We start from the raw sequence: 27,644 nt of genomic DNA on the forward strand, positions 1-27,644 counted from the left end.
ATGTATCAAGCCCTCCACATTCAATGATTAATAAAATGTAACATGGATGATCAGACTATCACACAGCTTGCTAACAGTTGAATAACTGCTTTGGTATATTGTGCGGACATTGTCAACAAGATCTCTCTTTGGTTCCTCTCACTGTCAACAATGCTCAAAAATCTAAGTACCCCAGCCAATGCAATAGCAGGTCTTGTGTTGGTTTTGCTACAACCTTACAGTAACTGATGATGGAACTATTATATCAAGATATACTCTAATAGACCAGTTGGTGATAGTGCAATTTGTAGTCACCCCTACTGGCTATACCACTTATGCAGACTATTTGCATGTGTCAGCAAACTATAGCATTCAGAAATGTAATGGAAATCTGTTTAAATACCAATGAGTTGTAACGTGAAAACCAACCATACCAAAACCGTGTTTTGAGATCCCGACATTCAACAACTAATATAAAGTGCAAAATAATACAAAAAGTAATTTTTATTGTCACTTGAAGTCTAGTTCTTCTGCTTACCTGTAAAAAAAATAAGACAAAAATCAGTATATACAGATGCAAAAAGAAATGATATCTGATCCAAAACAGCCAAACTGTGAAAAAGGGTGCAGTATTCCATATCGAATGGCTGCAATGATATGGCTGTGAATGAAATGGCTCAATGATATTATGTCACCTAATACAAACAATGTACCCTTTTTCCGCTGACCCCTTCCATTAAAGGGATAACACACTAAGTGTTTAATTTTGTAAAATATGTTTGTGACATAATAACTTATTGCATTTTATTGCATCAAGCCAGAAAATAGTGAACTTGTGTTTGTAAACAAAGCAATGGTAATGGTATAAATTTACTCGTAAGGTATCTCCCCTGCAGTTCACATCTTTGTTTGGTAGCGAAAAGAACTGCTCTACAAGGTTTTGCTCCATGCGAATCACAAAGAACTTATAGTAAACAAACCCGTTCAGTTAATTAATGGTCTATAGTGGACTAGCGCTACTGTTCTTGTAGCTACATTTCCAAGCACTCTGTATGTTGTATTACCTGGTTAGGGTTTCCACTCAAAATAGGAAGATGCATCTTTTTGTTATTACTGGAGATTTTTCACACAGATTGACCTTTCAGATAAGTGCTAATTTATTTGTTTGTAGCATTCGGTATCAGCATGATTTTAATACACATAAATATCCAAAAAGTAGTCACGTGACCCAAAATCCCATCATAACTACATTGGAACAGCTTATTCAAAAATCACAGTGTTCTAAGACACTATTATACCTAAATGAAGACTTATACATCTCGTAGTGCTATAGCATGCATGAGTAACCAATATAATAGTTGCTATGAGATTGTTAGTCATATGACCACTTTTGGATATTTAGCTATGCATGTTAAAACCACACTGATATTGAAAGCAATAGGCAGAGTTAACACTTGTTTGTCTTATCTTTAAAGGCTAGTCTGTGTGAAAATCACTAGAAACAATGAAAGACTAAGAAAACATCTTATTATTCCACAGAACAAATGTAGCCATTATGCTACAAAATATCCAATAATATTAAAGTAGCACAGATTGCTTTATCTGATAGACCAGTCTGTGTAAAAATCTCCAGAAACAACAAAAAGAAGCATCTTATTGAACCTTAAAATTTACCCTTGAGCATTCAGGCTGTTTACCATCTTCTACTTGGCTTAAATAATCTGTCTATCAAGCAGTACGGTAGTACTGTTTAAGTAGGGATCCCCCCAAAAGCTGTCTAAATTGCTGCCTTTAAAAATCATCCTAAGAACATCTTATGCAACAAAAATTACCTTTACAGAATAGTATTAGTCCATCTAATATCAAATGCAGCATTTGAAATCAAGAAAACACTTACAGGCAGCCAGGTATAGAATTTAAAAATAATCTGTGAAACTCAATGTACATAGCAAGCTGTATGGAAGTGAGAATCGTTGTTCACTACCAAACTATGTGTAGTTATGTACAACCATGCATCAAATGCTCGTCACTCTTGTGCGGTTTCAGCACTAGTATGGCTTGATGTAATGCCCTTTACTTGACATAATGACATTGCAGCCATTTCTTGGCTGCCACCTTTGATATCACGTCCTAGCCTAATTTGGAAGACCACACCCCTTTTCGCAGCTTGGCTGTTTTAATAACAGTCAGAGTTCACAATACTATACACTTATACACAGAGTCTACATACATTCACAAGAACTATAAACACTTTTTTCCTGTACACATTTAGCTACTTAATGTGTAAACATTTTCTTGCATGGATTTTCATTATGACTTAGTAATTTTACCATATTTTGACCACCATGATGTACTAAATGTTTATCTTCTCTGGTGTCTATCATGATGTATGATAATCTGTTGCTATGTATACAGCTTGTAAAAGCTGTCTTAGAATGATGTGTCTCAAAATATCTAGTTAGGTAAAGTCATGACATGGAAAGTATACTGAGATTGAGAATACAAAGCACCATCAACAGTAGTTGCAGTACTGTACATGAACCAGCTGTTCTGTAAATATTGTACCCATAGAATGCTGCAATCTGAATGTGGCTAAATATTATACCACGGTATATAATCCAGTTATTAAACTACTTAAGAAAAAAGCAACAAAACAAGAAGAGATTGCTGAGTAATAACGTAAATCACAAATCCCTTCCGGCTTTGACTTGACAGAGTTTTAAAGCAAGGGTCAAAATACAGATTTGTGGTTTACATTACAGCCCTAGTAATCCCTTCCTTTTTAGCAATCTGTATTTCCCATATTAATATTTATTTAGCTACATAGTAATTAATTTGTTTTCAAAATCCCAGTGAAAATGTCAGGCAAACTAAAGTGTTGATATACATAGTTATTTAAATTCACTGCATAGGAAAAATCTATGGGACATTGACAGATGCCTATAACGGTTCAACCATTGTTGTGCATTTTTTGCTATTTACGGATGCTTCACCACAGACTACCTCCTTGTATTTTGATCTGACAAGTTTTCAGACAAGCTCAATATCAGCCATACATGACATTTCCCAGACAAATATATATGCTATTTTAGGCTTTTGTAATCAATCGACTCTGGTTGTATAACATTCTATTATAAGAGCACTCATTTTAACTTTCTATAAATCCATGACTCTATGTTTATGTTGAACTTGCGGCACAGCTGTAGCATAGTGGTTTATAAAAATAAAACAATACTGAGGAATAATATTTTCTTACTGTATACAATAGATCCTCAGTTATCAAACTCTCATTTATCCTTACCCTCATCTAACTAAAATTGGAAAATGACCATTCTGTCTGAATAAATGACTGTTCTATTAGAGTATTTCAACAGAGCTCTGTATATACATAAACGTACAGACTTCAGTTTTGCTTATCTAAACACTTTTTCCATTGCCTGAAATCATCAGGGTTCAGATAGCCAAGTATAATATACAAGGTATGTACAGTATATCTGACGTGGTGATAATTCATATGGTCCTCCAGAATGTTTGTAGCTGCTTTTCAACTTACAAAATTGCTTGTGTACTATATAGATCTTGCATGCACTATACATACTTATTCAAATGTGTGCTCTGTCAGAATTTTTATGTTGTAACTCTTAATATTTCATAGAAATCTTATTAATCTTAATATCTTCATGTGATATTCACATAAGGAAATCGGATGGTTTGATCTAAAGTACAATTGGACTGGAGCTCTTGTCTCTAGACTAAGTGTTGACACTTCTCTAATAGAAAATGTAAGCCAGTATGCACAGGTTGTGGTAATTGTTATCCCATTACTGCACAGCTGGTGGGAACTCAACTTGGCATGATGATATTAGCTGCACATCATTGAGCTCACATTTCAGTTTCTATACTTATTGCACATGGTCGTTACACAAATTTTTGACCTCAGCAATACCTTGTGATTCTTACATACATTATCCATGATTGAATGAAGTTCACATGGCCCAATATAAATACTGTAAGTAGCTTTTGTAAAATAATTTTCATATGCAAAATTTGTACGAAAATTCCTATACAAGATCTAATAGAGCAGTCATTTATGTAAATCATACAAAAATATTTACACAAAATTTTTTTGCACGAAAATAAAGTGAATTATGGTACCATCACAAAGTATGCCTGCAGTTTCCAGGTGAGTCACCCAAGTGGAACATATTACTATTAAATGTAAAATGGGCACTTATGATTTATATGCACTCGGGCCTGTGGCCCTCGTGCTTATGTGTATATATCAGAGATACGAATGATAGTGTTAGTCCTGTGGGAAAATCCCTACTTTGGCATTGAACAAAACAATCATTATGACATGCCAGTATAGAGATTTTTTTCCACAGTTGTATTACATAATATCTTGTTTCACTGGTGTTTATTGCTTGGATTCCCACTTAATATTTAAATTAAATGCCACTAGTTGTGTTTACTGTCACACAAAGAATTGAACCAATTACAAAATAAGGCTATAGTTGTACTACCATGCACCACCATGTTGTAGTGGCTCATAATACAGATTGCTTATGTTTTTCCAAAATCCTAATACCTAAGCTAAGAAGTCATAGAAGTTTATTTCCTTTAAAAATAATGAATGTATAAGATAGTACATTCAAGGCATGCACAAATACTGTCACACATCAAATTATATAGTATTATTAGAATCTAGAAAACATCCATGAGAGTAATTTATTGCAAATTTCATCCTAAATAGCTAGACTGTTCACTGTTGGGGTTATGTAATAGTGCTGTGACTGAAAATAATAGAAACACCAGTCCTCCAATTAAAGTGACAGTCTTTACTGATATTCTCTGAGCAATCAGTTGTCCACCGATCACTGCTAATGCTGTACACAGAGCATGTCCAATTGTACCACCAATTGTAACTCCATAAGGATCCTGTGATAAAAGTATAACTTGAGCAAAAAGGCAAACACACATTTACCAGTGAAATCTCATTAATAGTGTCACCCATGGGACCAAAAATATGATTTTAATAATTAGGTGGCCATATTAATGGGGTCATAAGTATAAATAGTTGCATTTGGGGGGAGTACTACAACAAGGGAGGTTTTAAAGTGAAATTCCACTGTAGTATTCTTATTTTCCATTGTTAGGCCATGACAAATCAATCTTATGTTTTACGGATGTGGTGTGGGTCAATGTTTTGGCAACCACAAAAATAAATGTAAATCATGTGATCTCTTAAAGAGTGCTATAATATGGCTGTAGACTCTTATTATCACAAGCAGTAAAAGGTGTAATAGCAAAGGGGAAGGAAGCAGAGCTCCACCACTTTATTTCGGAAGGACTTTAGCTTTTGCACCTGTCAAGATCGAAATACTCTAATAGAGCAGTCATAAACTCTAACAAAACAGTCAGTTGCAGCTGAAATGATTTACATTTATTATTTTCGACCTGCCGGGTCACTACTAGAGGGCAAACAATCCGTGAAACATATGGTTAATTTGGTATGGCCTTAGTAGCAAGCCCCTAAAAGCGTGACAATTTGCTGATAATAACATCTAACTTTTTTGGAGACCACATCATATATGTGACCGTCTCAGCAAAAACCTGACTTGTTCGCACAACTTCTGAATTTTTTCTCGACATTATCTACAGTGTCCAAGGATCACCAAAGTTTCAGCCTTTGGTGATGAGTAGTTTTGGGATTATAGCGCTAAACAGTAAGAAGAGCAAGAAAATCAATTTGTACAGCGACTATCTTGAAAATAAACTACAGACGCTTACATTCGCAGCCATAACTTCCGTTTGGATTAGTCTACAACATTGCAATTTAGCTTAAAAGGTTCACCATGGATTAACTAATCAACCAAGATATAGTTTGAGCCCTGTAGACATTTATGCAATCGGGTATGAATGTGGAAATGACGTTTATGTTTATCACATCGTAAACAAATACACATGACATGCATACCATTGGAGCTACAGAAACGAAACCAAGATTTTCGAACTCTCTATGAGCAGGCAAATATAGTTTTAATTGATCTGAGTCTTTTCTCTCGCCCAATAAAAACTTACATATTTTTTTCTTTGTAATTTTACGGTTTAAAAAAAAATCTAAATGCATGCTTGTGCAAACAAGACGGGTTTTTGCTGAGACAGTCACAAATGACTATAGCATAATTACAGTAGGCTCCGGCCTATTATGCCCAAAAGCTCAAAAATTAAGCCTATTATGCTCAAAATTATGCTTTCAAAATCAAGAGTATATCAGCTTTCCTGACTGCTGTATTAGAGTAAGTGACTGCTCTATTAGAGTATCTCAATCTTATTTCTGCAAAGTGTGAATAACCAACAAAGAAACGGTTTAATAAGTTATATTATGTGCACCTCATAATATATAATCTTGATTTGATTATATATAATCTTAATATATAATCTATATAATCTTAATCTTTCATATAATATATTTCATATATTATATGAAATGCACTAATAATTGGCAGTGAATATTTGCTTTCTTTCAGGCGTGCGCATTGTGCATTTTAATTAAATTTTCAAATATAGTCCCTATTATGCTGGCATTATGCTTGATGCTTTTGGTCACCTATTATGCTTTAAATTATTCCGGCATAATCGGCTGGTGCCTAAATTACAGTAACGGTTAATATATAGGTGCAGGTATTGACCAGCCGATGTTTTGAAAATATTAGGGTTAGATACACACAGTGACCAGGGTATTTGATAAGGCAATATGGCGCTCCATTGGCCCAGTGTGAACACAAAAAATGACCCATATACCTCATGGCTTCTGCTCCATTTTGCTCAGCACAATAGTTCAGCTTTGTGGCAAACCCACACTTCAATTGGCCCAGTGTCATACTACTGGTGGAGCAGTAGATCCTGATTGTGACTCTCTTACGTTCATACTGCCTTATACGCATGCATGTGAAGAGTAATAACACTCTTTGAGGAAATACGGTTATACTACACTGCTTAGCAGTACACACAACTTTTAGAAACACTTGCTACAATGGGAGGGTATTTGAATGTTCTATTAGAGTAAGTATGCTGATTTCAACCCCACTACATTAAATACAATTTTGGCAAGTTCTCTTCCCCCCACAAACTCCTTATAAAAACACAGTACATACCTCACGAGCTGCTAGGATGATAGTAGTGATTTGAGACCGGTCACCCCATTCAGCTAGAAACGTCAGTGTAAAGGCCTGTATAACAATTGCAGGACATAGTCGGAGACACCATATTCTCCTTCTGATCGGTGGGGTAGATTTCATTACACCCATCTCTACATCTTCTTCCTACAACCAACACATTTTGACTGTATAAATAGAGTACATAATGCAACCCATTGTAAAAGACACCCTTAAATGTGATAATCAGAGCACTAGTCCATGATCCTATGTAGTAGTGTCTTAAGGTGTAGGCGACCTCCCTTGTTCCACTACTGTACTGTTTTTTAAATTTCTATGATCCGTAATCGAACTTGAAATTCTTAATTTTTCCTTTACACTTGTTTGTTAACTTGCAGTGTCAAACGGTGAAAAAATCAAGCCTTAGCCATTATCAAGCTACACTTGTCTGAAGTCATCAGTCAAGCAGTCAGTGAAGCAGTCGGTATTAGAAAATTCCACTAATATTTGTTTTAAAAAAATTCATAGCAACCTTTTGGAAGCATTTCAGGTTGTACTGAAGGCACTGTTGAGCTTGGTTGTACCTAACCAACACTGCCAAGGCACCATGAAAGTTTACGGTGATATTTTTGGCCAGCCAAAAAAGCTCAAACCTTCACGATCCCTAATATACAGTACTATTGCACTGTAAGATAAAGGACTTTTTGGTCAGTATGGTCACAAGCTGACGTGATTAATTGCATGCATAAAACATTTACTTCATCTTGTTTCTAATTAATACACATAACCATGCATTTTACTAACTACTGTAATGTCACTTATATTTGTCTACAAATTTTCTTGCAACATTATTATCACCTCATTGGCTTTATTTAATTCTTCATGTACTGCTTCCAATTCTTCTTTTCCTTCATCCGAGCTCATCTTATAGCCATCATAAAGCATCTTAACTCCAAACAATGCTAACAGAATTGTCCCAGCATAATATGTAAAAGTTCTTGGTATAATCACAGTAGCAAACCCCAAGAACACTGACAAGACTGTCATAAATCCTAATGCTGAGATTGCACCTGAAAATACTAAGAATCGTGAATGCTGCATGGCAAGGATTGCAGCAATAAAGAAGGTCTTGTCTCCCAGCTCTGATACAATTATGACTGATAAGGAAGCTATAAACCCATGGGTAAATCCCAGGTTTCCTAATGGAGCATTCACAGGTTGGCCATCTGTCTTTCTCACAGGATCTTCATTTGTCTGCAAAGAATACAACCATAAAAAGCTACCTTTAACTAACTGAACATGACACTTATCAATAGTAATCTGGGGTCAGAATTGAATTACAACCAATCTTTTTGTTGGTGGGTATCAGTTATTCTACAAATGCATGTGGTAGTCAGCAATCAATCTGGCATCATTGATTGTCACATACTGGAGTGCTAGTGTAACCTAACAGTAGACGGCATTGGTATCATGTTTATAAGTATTTTTGGACTTTAGATATCAAGGAAGAAAACTGTATCAAAAATAACCCACTTAAAAATTTGAAACTCTAATTTTAAAGCATATTGCATTCAATACATGCTGAATAATTTGAGGTGATGAAATCTACGGTATGGTATCAGTATTTGTGTATCACCAAAGGGTATTGGGTTGGCATTTTGTTATGTATATTAGTGGAATGCTACTTATCACAATACCACATACAACACAGTTAAGTAGAGCCATTACTAGTATATGTGTATTACCAGCTGGTCTTTGTGTTAAGTCAAGTGGACTGTATACAATACAATCTCCCACCATAGTTAAGTGTATACATATATGACACGTCAATTGAGAGTTGTACCATATTTCTTTAAACCCTGAGCATTATTTTGTTCTATTTTAAACAAGACAAACCACAGAAAGACAATAGTGTTAATAGAGCCTGAAAGCATATTTTAATAGCTAGCTGAACCATATGTATCTGGGACTATATCATGCAGTATGGACTTACCAGTGTCCTCCTTTGTGTCCCATTCATCTTTGCTGACAGCGAAAGGTGTCGATTTGGTGGTAGCATGTGATGGCTTCCCTTTGTAACGAAATCAATCGAAATCAATCGTCTGTATTTTTCAGATTCGAAATGCTGTGTAATGGATTGAACGTAGCTGACAACGAAGTGTAATGGATACTTCACTTTTCAGACGATAATTGATATAGCTGGGGCGCGCGGTGCCATTTCAGATGCGGTATGCGTGGGTTCACCAGTCATAATAAAATTATTTACAAAAAAAGTTAACAAACAAGTACATGAAAAAATTTGGAATTTTCAACTAGAGTAGGGACCATAGCACATCGATAAAAAGTACTGAAACAAGTTGGAGTAGTCCATGATATTAAATCACCATAAAACAATAAGAAGTGTTATATCCCTACCGTGCATTTCTGTTATGGTATCTTGAGCACAGTAGGGATGACACTTCTTATTGTTTTAGGGTGATTTAATATCATGGACTACTCCAACTTGTTTCAGTACTTTTTATTGATGTGCTATGGTCCTACTCTAGTTGAAAATTCCAAATTTTTTCGTGTACTTGTATACATTAAATGGTAATGGTTGTGTTGAGTGCTACAACATATGACATAATAAACCACATACTATTTTTATAAACAATACCTAAATTTTAATAATCACAGTTATCCTACTTTGAGAGGTAAGACAGAAGTGTATTCAAACAAAAATATTCACTCCTTAAGAAGCAAGTTTATGGTACATTAATAGCAGAATTTAGTAGTACATGTAATTTACATCCATCATTTGACAATAAATTTGACATTTTTTTTGATTATTGCATAGTACTCCAAGAGCATTTGTTTACAGGTTAAACCAACAAGGGAGTGTCTCTCCGAAAGACACTGTACTACGATCTGCGACCACAGTTAAAGCAATAGGTCACTGATTTTACTCGAAAGACAGTGTTTCCCAGCACAGTCAAAGTTGCCGCAGTAAGTAGAGCATGAAAATATAGCAAATAGATAAGGTCAGTGGCAAGATAATTTCAAAGAAAGTTACAGTCAAAACAGAAAATTAAATCGATCATTGACTGCAGTCATGGTCACAGATCTACGTAGTACACTGCCTGCCCCCTTGGTTTGCTTTCGCCATGCTGGGATAACAGCTTGACTTTGTCCATCATGTAAAATCGGCCCTGTAAGTTGACTTTAGCGTTGACCGCGATCGCAGTACTAGCACGGTGCAGCCTTGACCATGCAAGTAGTTTGTATTTATGCGTGTGTGTTAAGGCCCTCTAGAAATCGACGACACAATGTGTTATACATTGCATAAGTATGGGATCTCACCTTTTCAGTAGATATTTGATCAGAAACGTGCGAGGAAGCGAGCGCATCCTTATTGTCTTGGCTCAAGATCACTGACACACAAGTAGCGAACAGAATCAAATTAACCAACACGAAATAGTTATTATCCAGCATCATTTTATAAGAAGCTGCTCTTTTACGTTTAGTGTTTGTTTATGCTCAAACCATAGAATGCTCAAACCACCGTAATCAGTACATTGTCTAATTAATGCCCATCGTCCAAGTCAAATGGCTGCGCGGTTCGCTCGTAGTGTTTGGACGTACTTAGGGAAACTTTCAAGAAGTGGTGCATCACCGACTGTCGTGTTGATCAGAAATAATAATACCTTACTAAAGTGTACAGCTGTTCTTGGTGTATCAGGGTGTGCGTTAATTGGTTATAAATTGCTAAACAATCGTCATGACGGAATGATAAAGCCTTTCCCAAGTCTTGTAGCTGCAGAAGAGAATGCCAAAATTTCAAGACGTGAAAAGCGGTACAAACTACATGCTTCAATATTGTATGAGAACGAGTGTTACATGACACCGAGAGATTTTGTGGAGTCCCTTATCAAAGATGAACCTCGCTGTGAGTTTATTTGTATTTGCATCAGTGTATTATTCTAGTTTGGCGCTAGAGATTATGAAGAAGACTTTTGTGGAAAGTTATTGTAGCGCTATATAGCAACTGGGATCGAAATTCTGATTGCTTGATAATATACATGATGAAGTAGTTTTGTTGCTACCTTCCTACAATGTGAAATCCCCATGTTGCAGCTGGGGCTTATGGTAGAGGCTTATGGTAGAGGTTTGACACTAGATTTGTCCTATACACCTGTAGCTACTTTGACATTGGCTGTGTCAAATTCCCACCATAGCACCCATATATGCCTAGGAGGAAGGGGGCAGTGGGGTAATGCATTGATAGGTGCATAGCAACAACATAATAAATAATTGCCTCTTGTATCAACCAAATCTTTGAAAACAATGTTTAACATGTGTGCCAATAGATATTCTGTTTCGTAATGGAGATACTGGATGTGTAATAAGTTAGTAATTTGGTATCATAATTCACATATTGTGGTTCAAATAAATGATTTGTGTATAGTAGTCAATAGTCAATACTAGCCATATATCATGTAAATATGACAATCACTATACATCAGGCCAGGGGTAGGATGTGCGCATGTGTACTAATATTACTAGGCAGTAACAAAAAGTTGCTGCATAAAAAAAAATCAAACTAGCTCTATGTTATTTATACTCTTCAGTGGTGTAAATTTTGCAAAGAAAACGGTGTTTTTAAGGAGAAGCAACACTTAAAAGTAATGATCACGGGTGGGGGGTGACAGCCTACTCACATACATTCATAGCGATTATCACATGACACAATCATTCATGCCTGGTGTATTGCTATGAGCATGTACGAAAATGCTTAAATATGCATTTCTTAAAGAATATTAGAATACTAGTACTAGTGTGTGCACTCCTCCCCAAGGTTAACTTTTACAAGTACACAGAAAAATTTGGAAATTTTCAACTAGAGTAGGGACCATAGCACATCGATAAAAAGTACTGAAACAAGTTGGAGTAGTGCACGATATTAAATCACAGTAAAACAATAAGAAGTGTTATATTCCTACTGTGCTCATGATACCATAATGGAAATGCACAGTAGGGATATATCACTTCTTATTGTTTTACTGTGATTTGATATTGTGCACTATTCCAACTTGTTTCAGTACCTTTTTATTGATGTGCTATGGTCCCTACTCTAGTTGAAAATTCCAAATTTTTCTGTGTACTTGTTTGTTAACTTTTTTGTAAATAATTATTATGACTGGTGAACCCACGTATACCGCATCTGAAATGGCACCGCGCTCCCCAATTATCTTCTGAAAAATGAAGTATCCATTACGCTTCGTTGTCAGCTTTGTTCAACCCGTTACGCAGCATTTCAAATCAAGAACTGTTTGAAAAGCACCTCTGCAATCCACGCATACTGAAAGAAATGGTGCTGCGTGCCCCGGTTATGTCAATTATCGTCTGAAAAGTGAAGTATTCATTATGCTTCGTTGTCAGCTATGTTCAACCAGTTACACAGCTGTACAAATCAAGAACTGTTTGAAAAGCACCTCTGCTATCAAAATAGCCACTATGCCAAATACGTACCTTTTCCGTTACGAAGGGAAGCCATCACGTGCTATCGCCAAATCGACACTTTTTGCTGTCAGTAAAGATGAATGGGATGCAAAGGAGGACACTGGTAAGTCCATGAAGAATGCATTGTATGTACTGCGGTATACCAAAAGGCACCTGTTGGGCCGTCGAACAGTGAAAAAATCAAGCCCATAGCCTTAGCCATTATCAAGTTACGCTTGTCTGAAGGCATCAGTCAGTCAGTCAGTCACTAGAAAATTCCGTTAAATAATTAAAAAAAAAAATTCCGTAGCAACTTGTTGAAAGCGTTTCGGGTCGATCTGAAAGCTTGTTTGGGCTTAGTTTTATCTAACCAATACTGCCCCATCGTCGTCAGGGGAAATTGAGGCTGTTTTTGGGGTGATATTATTTTGTGGGCCACGCCTACTCCTTTGTGGTCCCTACTATACAGTTACTATCGTACTGTATGATAAGAAGTCTGGTGGAGATATTGCATGAAAAAAGAGAAAAAATATATGTTAGGTAATTATGGTATACTTATTACAGAAGTGATGTTGAAATTTAATAGAATTATGTGTTATTGTAATGTTGTGGTTTATTTTACTCTAGTGAGACATGGATTTGAAGTGATACGTGAAGATGTTAGTTGCTTGTTGTTATTGTGTAAAATATGCTAATAGTGTTAAAACTTATGTAAGTTGTTCAGGTCTTAACAATTTGATATTTGGTTGTTTGAATGGCTATATTATGGAAAACTACCATTATATTTTTTGCTTGTAAACAAAATATATTGGTACCAGGCCTGATTGGTACACAGCATTTTTTGTGCTATGCATGTGTATACTGCTGTGGCGTTTTGTAGGCTGTGCTTAAACTGCTGAAGAGTACACCATCTTTAAAACGTCACAACACGTTACGATTTCTGAGGGATACTTGGAATGAAGGTAAGAGCTACATGTATATCAAAAGACTTGTTGTACTTACATGTCTACACTCTGCAATGCATGAATATTAAATGATTTTGTAGTCTTTGAGTACAAGATTTGGTTGCACAAGTGTTAGGAAATGAACAATAAATTTTTTTTCAAATTTGTACAATAAAATTTCACTTGGTACCATGGCAAGTGTGCCAAGCCATACAAGTGCTAACTTACATCCCTTGAAATACATTCATGATGCAGTATGTTCATAACATAATAAATTATTGTGTTTTATTGCATCATTCCATAAGGATTGCTAATTTGGTAGTAATCTTCAGAACATTTGTGCTGTTTTACTCGAAAGTTATCTCACTGCATTTTACATCATTGTTTGGTAGTGGAAAAGCTTTATATTAAAGTTTCGCCCACAGAATCATAATCAGCCTAGCTTCAGCCAGTTCATACAACCTTGCACTATTGTTACAATTGTATCACTGACAAGAACTTGTAGTAAAAAAGCCTGTTCAGTTAATTGTTCTTGTGGCTACGAGGCTTTATGTTTCAGATAATACATTTATACAGGTATATTTATTGAGTGTTTGATACTCCCCTTAAGGGTGCTCGCGGCTATTTGAAGCCATACAACATGCATTTTTTGTATTGTTGCTAATACTCACATAATGTATAAAATGAATCCATATGCTACTTGCGTTGGAAGTGCTTCTCTTTCTCTTCAACACAAACCAAACAGAATTCTTCTAGCCTATACCATTTTATAACTATGCGTAGTTCTTTATGAAGCGCTTAAATCGAAACTAGTCCTCCATTTTTCGCAGTAGCGCAATGGAAACCACGTTGAACAAACTTCAGCTTATAACTCACAACTCTATGTTTAGTATTAGTACACAGCGTACATAGAACTTAAGTTAGTACTAAAAGTGTGCTACACCATTCAAAACCTCATGTTCTCGGTGCCGTAACTCATGAAGCCATAACGCTACGGACAAAATCTAAACATAGACCTCTGGAGAATTTATCAGCGAATCTCCCTACAAACTTTGAAGCCTTCACGGGTATCACTTAAAAACTAGTTTTATTTTTAGTAAACATGTGTAAAGATTGCGTGCGCCCAACATTATTGATACAATAACCACACAAATTCCTATTGACCGCAATCACCAACTTTTCAAAATAACATGTCATAAACGCTGTTCTAAACACAAAAAGCTCTGTTTTCTCTTCTTCACACACAGGAACAGCTTCTTGCTCCGCCTGGAGTCTCCAAGTCGCTCTTGGATAGGTTACGCTAGGCACGCCATCATCATCAGCTTGTAACGCCTTGTGATTCCAGCTGGTAACATTGTCCCCTACATAAGCAGCTTACAATTACAATACTAACTACCAGCATACCCTATCACTCGAGAAAACAAGGCACGAACGCATGTTGCCTACAAGCGAAAAGTGCGTTCACACTTGTTGCCTTAAATAACACTTACTTTTAAATTAATTCATAACTGTTGATCCATCAGACAATCATTTGCTAACACTTCAGTGACGATTCTAAAGCGAAATAACATGCTATTCTTCGAGCTATTCTTCCTCGTGTTCTCTGGTGCAAAACATGTCCACTTAACACGGATTATGATTATGATTATGATTAGATACTGGAAAGACAGCACTCAGTGCTGGTTACATCCAGGAGGGGGGGGGACCCTCAAAACAAAAAGGGGGTTAATTACAACAAATCTAGTCCAAAAATACAATTATTAAACTGTTCTAGTGACTACGGATACTACAAGTATGCGTAGTAATGCCAATTATGATGTAATAGCCGCATGTGGTTTCTGGGCTGGCACTTAAACGGCTTCAAATATCAGCGAGCACCCTTAATTCCTAAGGTGACTTTGTTATATCAGAGTATTTGACTTCTCTTCAGACAATCTTCTTCAATTTTAAGTGCCAGACCTGCTACCCCTTTACACGGTGGCATCATGTGATCCATTCTAGACTAGAGCAATATCAGTAATTTTCTAGACAAGAAACATAGCCATTAGTGATGTACATACATATCAATATATTGAAATACTCTGTAATATCAATATGCATGCTCGTGTATATTTTTTATTGCACAATCATGGAAATGTGAAGGTCTGGTTTGTACAGTTTAATAGTGTGTTGGGTACCAATTTATATAACAGTGTAGTGGAATAACAGCTGTTGTAAAGTTATCAAATATTATGAAGGTCTGTACTTTTGTACTATGACAATCTAGCCGGGTTCCTTACCACTTTCCTGGACTCTCTTAAACTTGTACAATTGTTGTGAATGATTTATAGGTGGTTTATAATGGCATAGTTATAAACTCTTGGTGGTACTCCGCTATGAAAACGTATTAAAGCATCCTACGGCTCTTTTAAAAGTGTACCATATATCATGTATCACGTTGTATCAGTGACTACACAGCTGTTGGATACAGATACGCTCTTTCAGACATATTGCACATTAGTAGTGTTAATAAGTAGTGCCAAAATACCAGACATTATATTGATATTGTGATTATGTTAATTGTTTCACCAAAATTTGAAAGGTACTAATTCATATATTGTGATTTATGATAATACCGGGTTACTGTGCCCAGCCCTAGCAACCATTTGTGTAGTGTAGTAGGTACATAATATAAATTTCTGATAATTTGTTGTAGGACTCCTCACGTATGCAGACTACTTGTTCTTACTGACAGCATTAACTAGTAAGTATCAATGTGTGTGGAGTGAGTTGACTGCTTCATGATGTTGGGAATACTTTGCTGCTGTACTCTTTCTTGTGTTGCTAGTTCCATTTATATTACTATTAGAGCCTCGAAGACAGTTTGAAATAGCCTTTAAGATGATGGATGTTGATGGAAGTAACTTCATAGATAAGGCAGAGTTCTTGCAGGTACTATTTACAATATTCATTGTGAGCTGTTAAAATTGCTTGCACATGTATTCCTTGTAAGTGCCTTTATGTTTTGTGACAATTTCTGTGTAGGTTGAAGAAGCAGTGATTAGACAGCGGGATACAGCAGTGAGTGTTTGCATTGTGTGTAGTGTGTGTGGTATGTCTGTGTGTTTGTCTTCATGCATATTGTATCATCATTAAGTATACTTTTTTTTTACTGCCATAACACAGCACCTACAACAACATGCTATCAGGAATAGTACATTGATAAAATACCTGTTTGGACAGAAAGGAGATCAAAGACTCTACTTCAAGGACTTCATGAGGTTAGTTTGTGTTCATCCAGAGGAGGTTGGACGCGCTTTAAGCGCTACTTAAATATATTGCTCTTAATTGCATTGGTATTTCACGTGACCCTCAATAGTCGCAATACTAAACTGAAAATCGATGGAGTTCACTGGGGTTCGTTAGATATTCAGATCGTCCTTCACATAAGCTTCAAGGCAATGTACTTTGTTTTCTAAAAGCACTCTAGATTTGGGGTGAAATTAATAAATTGTGATTTGATGCATACAACTTTACCAGATTTGTCACGTACATTTTCTATAATGAAACAATGACCCTTCACTGCGTTATACTGAGATCGCTGTATCACCCTCCTCAATAAAACAGATTTTGCATAATTTATTTTATTGGCGCTTTAAACTCTGGATTTTTTACCAGCTTAATCAGCGGGGTTGACTGGGGTTTATCACGCCATTAGATTTACAAATACATAAGCTTTCAAATGCACTATAGTTGTAATAAAATAGTCTTGAAATGAAGATTTTCCAATGAAAATGTACAGCTCACGTGAATGCTCCTCTGCTGTTCATCTGTGTGGATTATATTTCATTAGATTCGCTGCATGTAGCAGTGGTATTTCTCTTTTACTACACAATACTACAGCAGTTAGTAGCTCTTATACAACTAATTAGAAAATAAGTTCCATATCCGGTAGCACATTGCTACTTAGTCTGCCTTTTCTTTTGCTGCATGTGGTTAGTAGCTTGATATATGGTGTCTGGCAACCCAAACCCAGCTTGCCACCAAACGATGGAAGAACAGTCTGCGGAACAAGAGAAACTTGCTGCAGATGTATTGGGCGATGAGGCATAGAGTAGTGTTGGGTGATATTGCCTTTAAGGGCGGGGCATAAAACTTAAACTAATCGTGTCCCAGCTCATACTCCACCAGAAAAATTGATTGACAAGATGTAAAATGGATTAGTGACTAATATCTAGATTTAGTAGATTAGTGACACATATCTAAATATAATAAAGAAATATCTAGTTATAATTAAATAATCAATTAACCGCCCAACACTAGCGTGAAGTCTACTGATTCAGAAGTTGAAGGAGAGTGGCCACGTGGAGAAGAACATTGAACCCGAGAAGCCTTGCAACAGAGGAAATCTGCTCTCAAACAGCACTCCGACTAGTGGTGGGATGTGACCAACCTTTCCTGTTCAGTACCCCTTCACTCCCTTTCCCGCCTTGCCGTTTTGGGGACCAGTTCTCTCTTCTCCCTGGGTTGCAGGTACAGGCAATCCCCAGCCCTTCCTGGTTCTGCATGGACATCGGGCCCTCATGTACGCTGGGCCAGGAAGTGGAGGCTGAGGATAATGACATCATTGATCTATAGATAGATTTAGAAGCTGTAGAATTCATTCAGTTCGACCCCTCAGTTCAGGATGAGAATGTGTGGGATGCAGGTGAAACCATCAACGCCATTTTAGAGAAGCAACTGGCACCTAAAGAACGAGAAGCCATTGAGATGCAAGGAGCCATCAAGATGGACTTTCCAAAACGTACCTGTTCAGATTTGTGTTCCCAACTGGATGGAGAAGTTAAGGATAAGATTAAGAAGTCAGGGAAGAATCCACATTTTGGAGCACTCCAAAGAGCAGATTTTGGAGATGGCAGGTACCTTTAACTTGTTTATGGGCAGACATGTTCAATCAGAAGGCTACAGTAAAGCGAGGAGACATATACTGCTTCAAAGAGTCCTGGTCCTGGTGCCTCACACTCCATCGCTCAGAAGTGCCGGAGGATAGCTTGGGGAAGGGTCAACCTTACTAACACGCTATCTGTAAATCACACACATTACTTACCATAAGATATCCAGGTTGACCATCTTTCATTTGTTAACATACTGTAATTAAGCAATACGAAAATTTATTTTACACTGTTTCATGAAGTTTTGTCCCTCAAAAATTTCTGGCTATACGCTAGCAATCAGGCATGCAACCACACCCCTTACAATGTACTTAATGATCTTTGTAGGTGAATTTATGACAATTGATTAAAAGGGCATGGTGAGCTCACTTGAGATCAGCAGATATGCACTTTAATAAGGCAGTCACCCTGTATGATACTCTAATAGAACAGTCACACATGTATATCATAGCTAAACTAAAGCAAAAAGTAGTGTATTTATTGAGAATAAAGTACGGTTCCAAGCTATAGAAGGTAGTGGAACAAGATATATGAATAATAGTACTACGACGTAGTTGTGTATATGTTAAAGCATTGCCGCAAGTCCGAGATGTTAATAAAGCATGAGGCAAAGCTGAATGCTTTATTAGCATCAAGGCCAAGTGCTTTATTTTTCGTATAGCATGCATGCAAAGTTCTATAAGTGGGCAATAAATAAGCCTTTTCCATAATGATGTCACAACGGTTTTCTATTTGGATACTCTTATATTTTTGAGTATTGCGTCCTATGACAACAAGTTTTTCATGAACCATTTAGTTGTTAATAAAGGATGATATTGAAGCGAAGTTACCAGGTATGGTTACAACGTATATAAAGGATTGTTATTTCTACTCAACCTTCAAAACCAGCCGAAATTTTCAAAACCCACGTAAACGATTTTATTCCGCTGTGTTATACTCATACCTGTTAGTTTTAGCTCGATATCTTCTTCCTGGATCACACAAACGATCAATCTTCATTTGTCGCCCAATATCACCTGTACTTGAAAACATTAGAGTCCCCCAAATAGAGGTCGCCATTTTTTCTTCTGACGTCATTATGGAAAAGGCTTATTGTATCTTGTAAAATTCCATAGTATGATGTATCCATATTGCACGGGTTTATTCAGTTCATGTGTTAATAGATGCATATATTATGTGTGTGTGTTTTGTTTTACTTCATTTCTATTAGCTTCATTGAAAACTTTCAAAGAGAAATTTGGGAAATTGAAATATCCTTTGATTTCATACATACCACATTGTGTGTGTGCAGTACATATGCATCCATGTCCAACACAATACAGCTAGCCACATAATATGTGACTGGACTTGCGAAAGGTAACTTTTTATGCATAAATTTTTTTAACTTTAAGACTTCATAACTTTTTAATCATTGCATGTAATTGTCTGAAATTTTCCATGAGTAAAGCTACTATATTTTAGTACAAAAAGCAGCTTAATCAGTGTAAGGAGTCAACTGTTATAATTGCTCACATGTAAAATGTGTGTAAAAGGTACCTATTCACAAATCCAGTCACATGATATTATTGACTCTTGAAACCAGTTTAATAGTATTCATCTGCAACAGAATATGCATCCTTTTTGTGTGGCACTTTGTGACCTATTTTTCAATATAGAGGTGTTCTTCCAGATGTACAATATACATTGTATGGTGCTATATGGAGATTTTTCCTATTGAGTCCTTAATTGGAGAATTCTGATGGTTTTACACATTCAGTATGATCCTTAACTGTATCACTTTCATCAGTTTGCCAAAGGAAATCCAACAATAAATGCAGAAGACTTTGCTACCATTCTGTTGCAGCACACAGCTTATAATCTAGAGTCTGTGTTTGAGCGGTTGCCAGCAGATCCAGATTTGGTAATACTTTTAGAGTTGATTTAAGTCTTTAGTTTAACATTTTGCAATAGGGAATTTCATTTGAGCAGTACAGAGCATTTTGCGAGTTACTAAACAATCTTGATGATTTTGGAATAACACTGACCATATTCACAATGGCTAACACTCCAGTCACTCCTGGTGAGCTGTTTGTGCACATGCATACTTAGTCAATGTTTATATTGTACTTTAGATGAATTCAACAGGGCTGTACAAGCTTGTATGGGAAAGCCATTGGATCAAATAGTTGTAGAGACTGTATTTAAAATATTCGATGTTGATGGTAAGCTATACATCATGTTATACATTCATTAGAAGAATAGACTCTGCTAACACCAGTTGCCAACTTGGCATCAATTGAAGTGGCCAATACCATTTGAAACTAACTAGTACATTTTTACTAAGCCTATGACAAAGTTATGCTAATTAGAACATACAGCCAGTATCAACACATTCTTATAAACAGTCTCTGTTGAATTAAATGGAGCGTCTCCTGTAGTTGTGTTATGGCACAAGGTCAACTACTAGTGGACTGCGTGACTTACTGACTACTGTTTAATAGGTCCTATTCTTCAATTTTACTCCAGCTGGGTAAGTCACGCACATCAGGGTTGTAACCAAGTCACTACTGCTGACTTGGATGACCAGTACCAAGATCAGACCCGGATGTGATCCAATTTACTTAAGACTGAGGCGTGTGTAAAGATCTACATTTTGGGTAGCTGTATAACAAAACTCTAGTACAGATTTAAAATCAATTAGTGGGCATGGTCACATAAGCCTAAACACACACACGCACACACAAATATATATATGTATATATCTAATCCAAAACAGCCCAGCTGTAAAAAAAGAGTGCGGCCCTCAAAAAGGTTATGGTGAAAAATGATGTGAAATTCAAGGTGGCAGCCAAGAAATGGCTGTGATGGTAGGTTAATGGTAAAAATTTTAATAACGACAATTCAGGTGAATTTTGGTGCTGCTTGGTCTTGGCACAAAATTCACCTGGTCTTAGCCTTTTTGAGGGGCCGCACTCTTTTTTTACAGCTTGACTGTTTTAGATTAGATTTCACTTCTTTTTGTATTTGTATACCCCAAAGCTGGCCTATGGCTGGCTTTGGGGCTTTTTTAACCTATCTTTTTTTCTTTACCACAGGAAGAAGAAAAAATGAAACAGATGTTAAGTACTTTAAATATTTCTAATTTTATCATTAAATGTACAAATTATATATATACAGAATCTCTACATGGTGGTTTCTTTGTAACTGAACACTCTACAAGGTGACTTCTTCTAGCTGATCTCTCTACAGGGTGAATTGTTTGTAGCTGAACTATTTACAAGGTAACTTCTTCTAGCTGATCTTTCTACAGGGTGATGTGTTTGTAGCTGAACTCTCTATAACTCTCTATAAGGTAACTTCTTCTAGCTGATCTCTCTACAGGGTGAATTGTTTGTAGCTGAACTCTCTACAGGGTGATTTGTTTGTAGCTGATCTCTATACAGGTTACTTGTTTCTAACTGATCTCTTGGGTGACTGCTCTATTAGAGTATCTCGATCTCGCACTTACTACACCAAGTTGGATTTCGTGTTATAACTCCATGGCTTTAAGTCTGATTCTTCTACACCATTGAAGAGCCTTTCTAAGATGATTACTCCCTCTGTACAGCGATTTTCAAAGCATTACCCCAAGCGGTTTTTCTGGTAGGCCTGACAAGTAGTCGTCTTTTATTAGCTAATCTCGATCGCATAATTGTTACACACTGTTGGTTTTTTTGTTGTATCTTCCTGGTTTTTAGCTCAATTTCTTTCAAACTACAAAAGGTTTGAGGTTCAATAGTTACCCTATTCACCCACCGATTTTCAGCTTCTTCCCATACGCGGTTTACCCTGTAGGCGTGACAACATATTGGTGTTATTTTTTGTGAATAATCGCTAGTAACTCTTTGCCTGTTTATCGTATTCCAGCCAAAGTTGGTACCGAGATGTGCCTTTATACCCCCCTTCTGTGTCAAATTTCAAGGCAATCGGATATGGCGTTCGCGTTTTATAGCAGTTTTTGTAAATGTTAAGAGGAAGAAAAATAAGAAGAAAAAACAAAGAAACTAAGCCAATTTTTAAAGTCGCATATCTCGGGAACGCTTGAAGCGATTTTGCTCAAATTTGGTATGTGGCGTACTGAAGTTGGCGGGTGTGTCCACAGCAAAAATTGTCTTGTTTCATCAAGGCAGCACAGAGATACGGAGGTGCGAAAATTGCGTTTTCGTTCTTCCTGTCAATATACTCACAGGTGTTGCGTGCCGGCTTCTTGGGCCGCACGACACACTACCGTGTGTCTTGATATATATATAAGCTGTCTTTCTGTCCATATCTTCGTGATGTCGCTAACTCAGTAACACAGAAGCACATACCAACACAGACTTTGACAAAATTAAGCACTCATCATCTAGTAACTCCAAGTTTGTTGTTACAAATTGCTATGTGCTTCCTCTGCAGCACATTGAAGGCATTGGTATAGAGGAAACCTTGGGCTACATTCCTGTTAAACAAAACAGCCCTATCACATACATAGCACTGTTGATCCCAAAGGTCCAGGGTTCGATTCCTGCCAATGATGTTTTTTTTCTTCTCAGTGCCACCCTTTTGTGTTAGATATTGATGATGTTTATTCACCAATCTGGTGTCTTTTATAAAACTGCTACCATCTTGTTATTTAAAATACTTTAATAGAGCGATCACTAACGTATCGTACTTTGAATAGTCTTTTAATACATAGGTGATGGAAAGTTGAGTAATGATGAGTTTCTGACAGTGATGAAGAATTGGAAATTGAGATCATTTAAGGTGAGCAGTGTGCTAACTGGCTATAAAATTTAATAAGAAACTTTGCTGTGAAATTAGTTCGTGCCAGATTGAATACCATATAGTGGGTTATTTAGAGGATAAAATTTTTCACAAATCACCACCATCCAAAAATTTGAGGGAATTTTTTTTCTTCTTCAGGATCTATTATAATACTTAAAGGGGCAATGCGTCGTGAATCGTTTATACGTGAAACCATTCAAGTTTATTATGTAATCATAAACAAAACTTGTCATGATTAAAGTGGCAGTCTTTGTATATCTGTCCTTGTACGATGATTGTAAGCTAGATGAGCAAGCTTGGAATGCCCCCTGGGCTGTCTGACATTGTAATATAGGCAATACATTATCATACAGTACTATCCAGTAGGGACTACAAAGGAGTAGGTGTGGCCCACTAAATAACATGACCCAAAAACCAGCCTCAATTTTCCCTGACGACAATGAGGCAGTATTGGTTAGGTAAAACTAAGCCCAAGCAAGCTTTCAGATCAACCCGAAACGCTTTCAACAAGTTGCTACTGAATTTTAAAAACAATTATTTAATAGAAATTTCTACTGACTGACTGATGCCTTCAGACAAGCGTAACTCAATAACAGCTAAGGCTATGGACTTGATTTTTTCACTGTTCAACGTCGCTTCGGCCCGAGAGGTGCCTTTTGGCATTCCGCAGTACATACAATGCATTCTTCATGGACTTACCAGTGTCCTCCTCCCATTCATCTTTGCTGACAGCGAAAAGTTTCGATTTGGCAGTAGCATGTGATTTTTTTAAAACAGGTAGCATGTGATGGCTTCCCTTCATAACGGAAATCATCCATATTTTTCATAGTGGCTATATTGATTGCAGATGTGCTTTTCGAACAGTTCTTGATTCATACTGCTGTGTAACGGGTTGAACATAGCCGGCAACAAAGCGTAATGGACACTTCACTTTTCAGATGATAATTGATATAACTGGGGCACACGTGCGGCAACATTTCTTTCTTTCGGTATGCGTGGATTGCAGAGGTACTATTCTTGATTCGGAATACTGTGTAACAGATTGAACATAGCTGACACCGAAACGTGATGGATACTTCACTTTTTAGACGATATTTGATATAGCTGGGATGTGCAGCGCCATTTCAGATGCAGTATATGTGGTCATAATAATTATTTACAAAAAAAGTTAACAAAACAAGTGCACAAAAAATTTTGGAATTTTCAACTAGAGTAAGGACCACATCGATAAAAATTACTGAAACAAGCTGGAGTAGTGCATGATATTAAATCACAGTAAAACAATAATAAGAAGTGTTATATCCCTACTGTGCATTTCCATTATGGTATCTGAGCACAGTAGGGATATACGTAATACTTCTTATTGTTTTACTGTGATTTAATATTGTGCACTACTCCAGCTTGTTTCAGTAATTTTTATTGACGTGTGCTATGGTTAGTTGAAAATTGCAAAAAAATTTGTGTACTTGTAGCAGAAGGTGTGATTATTTTGTTTTATACAATACATTGCTGTTATAACCTGCCTGGTTGTCATACATGAACACAAGTTGTTGTGTAACGTCAATAACTCCCCAGCTGCCTGTTTATTCCTTTGCAGCCATAGAATAAAATCTGTGGATAGTTTTTAAGATTGTTCTCCCACCCACTGACACACATGTGATTTTATTGTACACAAAATAATCTCATGTTTATATGCAATCTTGAATGGCTTTGCGATAAAACAAATTCGTGACGCATTGCCCCTTTAAACAATACCATTTTGATCAAACGGCAAACTTCAAAGGGGAAAATATTTATGGTTAGCAGCCAATCCATGAAAGTTGTGAAACTTTTCCCCTTGGTAAAAAAACTGCTGTACGGTACCAAGTCTGGCAGGTTTCTATTGATACAGAGTTTTTGCTATACAGAGTCTAGCAAAAATATGTTGCAGAGTACAGAAGTGCTTTACATTTAAAGGGGAACATGAGAAATCTTTGATTAGGACTTGCCACCTAACCTTTGAGAGCTTAGAAATTTTTAGGTCACCAAGAAGTCAAATTTCCATGTACCAATGTGGGCTCCTGTGTTTATTATCAATGACTAATACCAAATTAATTTTAATAGAGTGAATCACTACATACTAGGGTTGAAACAGATACAGTGGAACCCCTCTTAACGGACACCCCTGAATGGCGGACAGCCTCTTTATAACGGACAATTAATAAAGCCCCAAATGCAACTTCCAATACCTGTGTGTATTAATTCCCCCTCAATAGCGGACACCTCTCTATTCTGTTAACTGGACACTGCACAATTCCCAGACATGGTAAGCATTACAGTACAATACCTCACTAATCGCGGACACAAGTAACAAAGGTTCTTTGCCAGTCAAACTACATTATTTAACTGTCTCTGTATTGCCTATTCGTGTTAAGTACAAGATAAAGCGCTGAAGTTATAAGTACAAGATAAAGCGCTGAAGTTATAAGTACAAGATAAAGCACTGAAGTTATAAGTACAAGATAAAGCGCTGAAGTTATGAGAAGCCATATGAATGCGTATACAAGTACTGCTGTTAATGTTCTTACCCTGGTACCAGGTCTTCTGAAAATAGCAGCTGGTGCACTTTAAGAATAAACTTGCACTACAGGATAAACTACATAATCTGTATAGCCAACCATCTTGAGTACTAATCAAATACGGAGTAATCCAGACAAATCTTTGATGGGAGCATGTATAAAATTTTTGTGGTGCCTAATTATCTGAATAGTGTAGTAGAGGCCACACACCTTAGGTAACCCATGCTCAATAACATCACTTATGTTGCTATTAAACTATTCATATCTGGTTCACATGGTGCTCCACCACTTGGTCTAGTCTCATGCATTTAAACTGATTATTTTAAAATTTCAGAAAACCCCTTAAATAAGGACATATTTCATTTCCCCAATGGTGTCCGTCTTAGAAGGGTTCCACTGTATTTCCATATTATCCTGATATTTGGACTAATGTGGAAGCTATGTATCAAGGAAAATGAGCATAAAATTGCTTTAAATTATTAGAAACCATCCTGATGGCTTCAGCAACTTAATTTTCATATGAATGTTATGTCTAAAGTACTATTAAAACAAGCATTTTCCGTGACAAAATATACGATATTTTTATAGCAAGTAATGATGTCTCACTATTTGTAGGATAAATGAAAAGATTTTGTTGAGGATATCTAGATTGTAAAATTGCTATATAGCTGTTTCAGCCCTGCTACATACACGTACAGTTATTCACATAAATTTCATTTTTCAGAGAAGAGATGCCAAGGCTGAAGGATTTTGGCAAGATTTTCGAGCTTGTATCAAATCAGAGATACGTCATGCAGCACCACTGATTTCAACATCGAAATAACACAATGGCAGCTTCAATATTGAGCTATTGTCAGTATTTTCTGAATGGTATTCTGTATACTGTCTATGATAACTTTTGTCTGTTCCTTTATATTTATTGTATAACATAATTTGTAAGTGAAGTGGCCAATGCTTTGTACTTACAGTGAAATCACCTGTTCGTTCAAGCCTTGAATCGGCCATTTTGTTAACAGAGCAAGTGAATAACCCAGCAGGAGGTTTTGACATGACATAGGTGACAGGTTTCTCTATATTTTAGAGTAGCTTTGGTTAGACTCTCTCTGTGTACTGTAGAACTATGTGTGACAATTTAAATGCATGGATTCAGAGTTGAAATGCTCCAAACGTGGTGTCTCTCAACAGCCTTCCCATACAGTCACTTCTATGAATCCACTATGCTATGTCAAACATGTTTGCATACTAAGAATTGCCCATACCATAATGTATAAATAATGGAATATTTTTAAAGCCTCATAACTCGCTTGTTCTTGCTCCTATCAAAGTGCTTATTGAAAACTCCTGGCATTTAAAGTATAGGTTCATCTGACCCATTCAATCTTTAATAACTCTTGTAATGTTGGCTAGCTGCCCACATATTAAGTACCACTGTGAAACTCTTAAGAAAGAAACTTGCATATAAATTGTTGTATTGTGGACCACAAATACAAAACAATTGTTTTAAATTGCTGTCATGATTGTAATGTTAATACAGCTGTAGTCAGTTTCCAACACAATATTTGTTTTACTAGAAAAATTGAACTTAACTTGTTAGCAACAATAACAAGACTGGAATACTATCATCTACCATGAAAACATCCTTGTTCCAGTACAAAACCATTGGGAGTGAACACATTTCACCTCTTTGATATTACTGGTTTTGGTGGGGACCAGATGAACACAAACCACCTACTTTACCATGGCTAGTCCATACCAGCAAGAGTTCATAATAGGGAGGGATAGTATCCAACACTGGTCAAAACACACTGTGTTCAT

The 27,644-nt window shown here is 36.6% G+C and overlaps 3 protein-coding genes and 1 long non-coding RNA gene across 4 annotated transcripts in view; 2 read left to right on the forward strand and 2 right to left on the reverse strand.

The window, feature by feature from the left end:
- LOC136237997 (uncharacterized) overlaps positions 1-27,644 on the forward strand; it is a 294,291-nt gene that overhangs the window by 101,995 nt on the left and 164,652 nt on the right. The gene's annotated exons all lie outside the window — the stretch shown is intronic.
- Positions 4,659-10,718, reverse strand: LOC136237981 (putative divalent cation/proton antiporter TMEM165). The gene is made up of 4 exons (XM_066028274.1): positions 10,476-10,718; positions 7,995-8,390; positions 7,137-7,304; positions 4,659-4,917 (listed from the first exon to the last, which is right to left on the reverse strand). Exons 1-4 carry the CDS (start codon positions 10,608-10,610, stop codon positions 4,720-4,722), a joined length of 897 nt encoding a protein of 298 aa, XP_065884346.1. The 5' UTR covers positions 10,611-10,718; the 3' UTR covers positions 4,659-4,719.
- Positions 10,674-26,773, forward strand: LOC136237980 (calcium uptake protein 2, mitochondrial-like). The gene is made up of 13 exons (XM_066028273.1): positions 10,674-11,061; positions 13,242-13,273; positions 13,495-13,576; positions 16,254-16,301; positions 16,407-16,489; positions 16,583-16,618; positions 16,724-16,818; positions 19,700-19,739; positions 20,267-20,389; positions 20,440-20,548; positions 20,601-20,690; positions 23,183-23,250; positions 26,554-26,773. Exons 1-13 carry the CDS (start codon positions 10,722-10,724, stop codon positions 26,650-26,652), a joined length of 1,245 nt encoding a protein of 414 aa, XP_065884345.1. The 5' UTR covers positions 10,674-10,721; the 3' UTR covers positions 26,653-26,773.
- LOC136237982 (uncharacterized) lies at positions 14,641-15,186 on the reverse strand. The gene is made up of 2 exons (XR_010692693.1): positions 15,049-15,186; positions 14,641-14,919 (listed from the first exon to the last, which is right to left on the reverse strand). It is a non-coding gene; the product is annotated as an uncharacterized lncRNA (long non-coding RNA).

This window comes from Dysidea avara, chromosome 11, assembly GCF_963678975.1.
Source record: "Dysidea avara chromosome 11, odDysAvar1.4, whole genome shotgun sequence".
Classification (NCBI taxonomy): domain Eukaryota; kingdom Metazoa; phylum Porifera; class Demospongiae; order Dictyoceratida; family Dysideidae; genus Dysidea; species Dysidea avara.

Excerpts from the sequence above, each read along its gene's own strand:
- LOC136237981 (XM_066028274.1), bottom strand. The coding sequence starts at position 10,610 with ATGATGCTGGATAATAACTATTTCGTGTTGGTTAATTTGATTCTGTTC. Across the intron at positions 7,305-7,994 it reads AATTAAATAAAGCCAATGAG|GAAGAAGATGTAGAGATGGG; the intron begins GTGATAATAATG and ends TGTTGGTTGTAG. Across the intron at positions 4,918-7,136 it reads TCATCCTAGCAGCTCGTGAG|GATCCTTATGGAGTTACAAT; the intron begins GTATGTACTGTG and ends CTTTTATCACAG.
- LOC136237980 (XM_066028273.1), top strand. The coding sequence starts at position 10,722 with ATGGCTGCGCGGTTCGCTCGTAGTGTTTGGACGTACTTAGGGAAACTT. Across the intron at positions 11,062-13,241 it reads TATCAAAGATGAACCTCGCT|TGAGACATGGATTTGAAGTG; the intron begins GTGAGTTTATTT and ends ATTTTACTCTAG. Across the intron at positions 16,819-19,699 it reads TACTTCAAGGACTTCATGAG|CTTCATTGAAAACTTTCAAA; the intron begins GTTAGTTTGTGT and ends CATTTCTATTAG.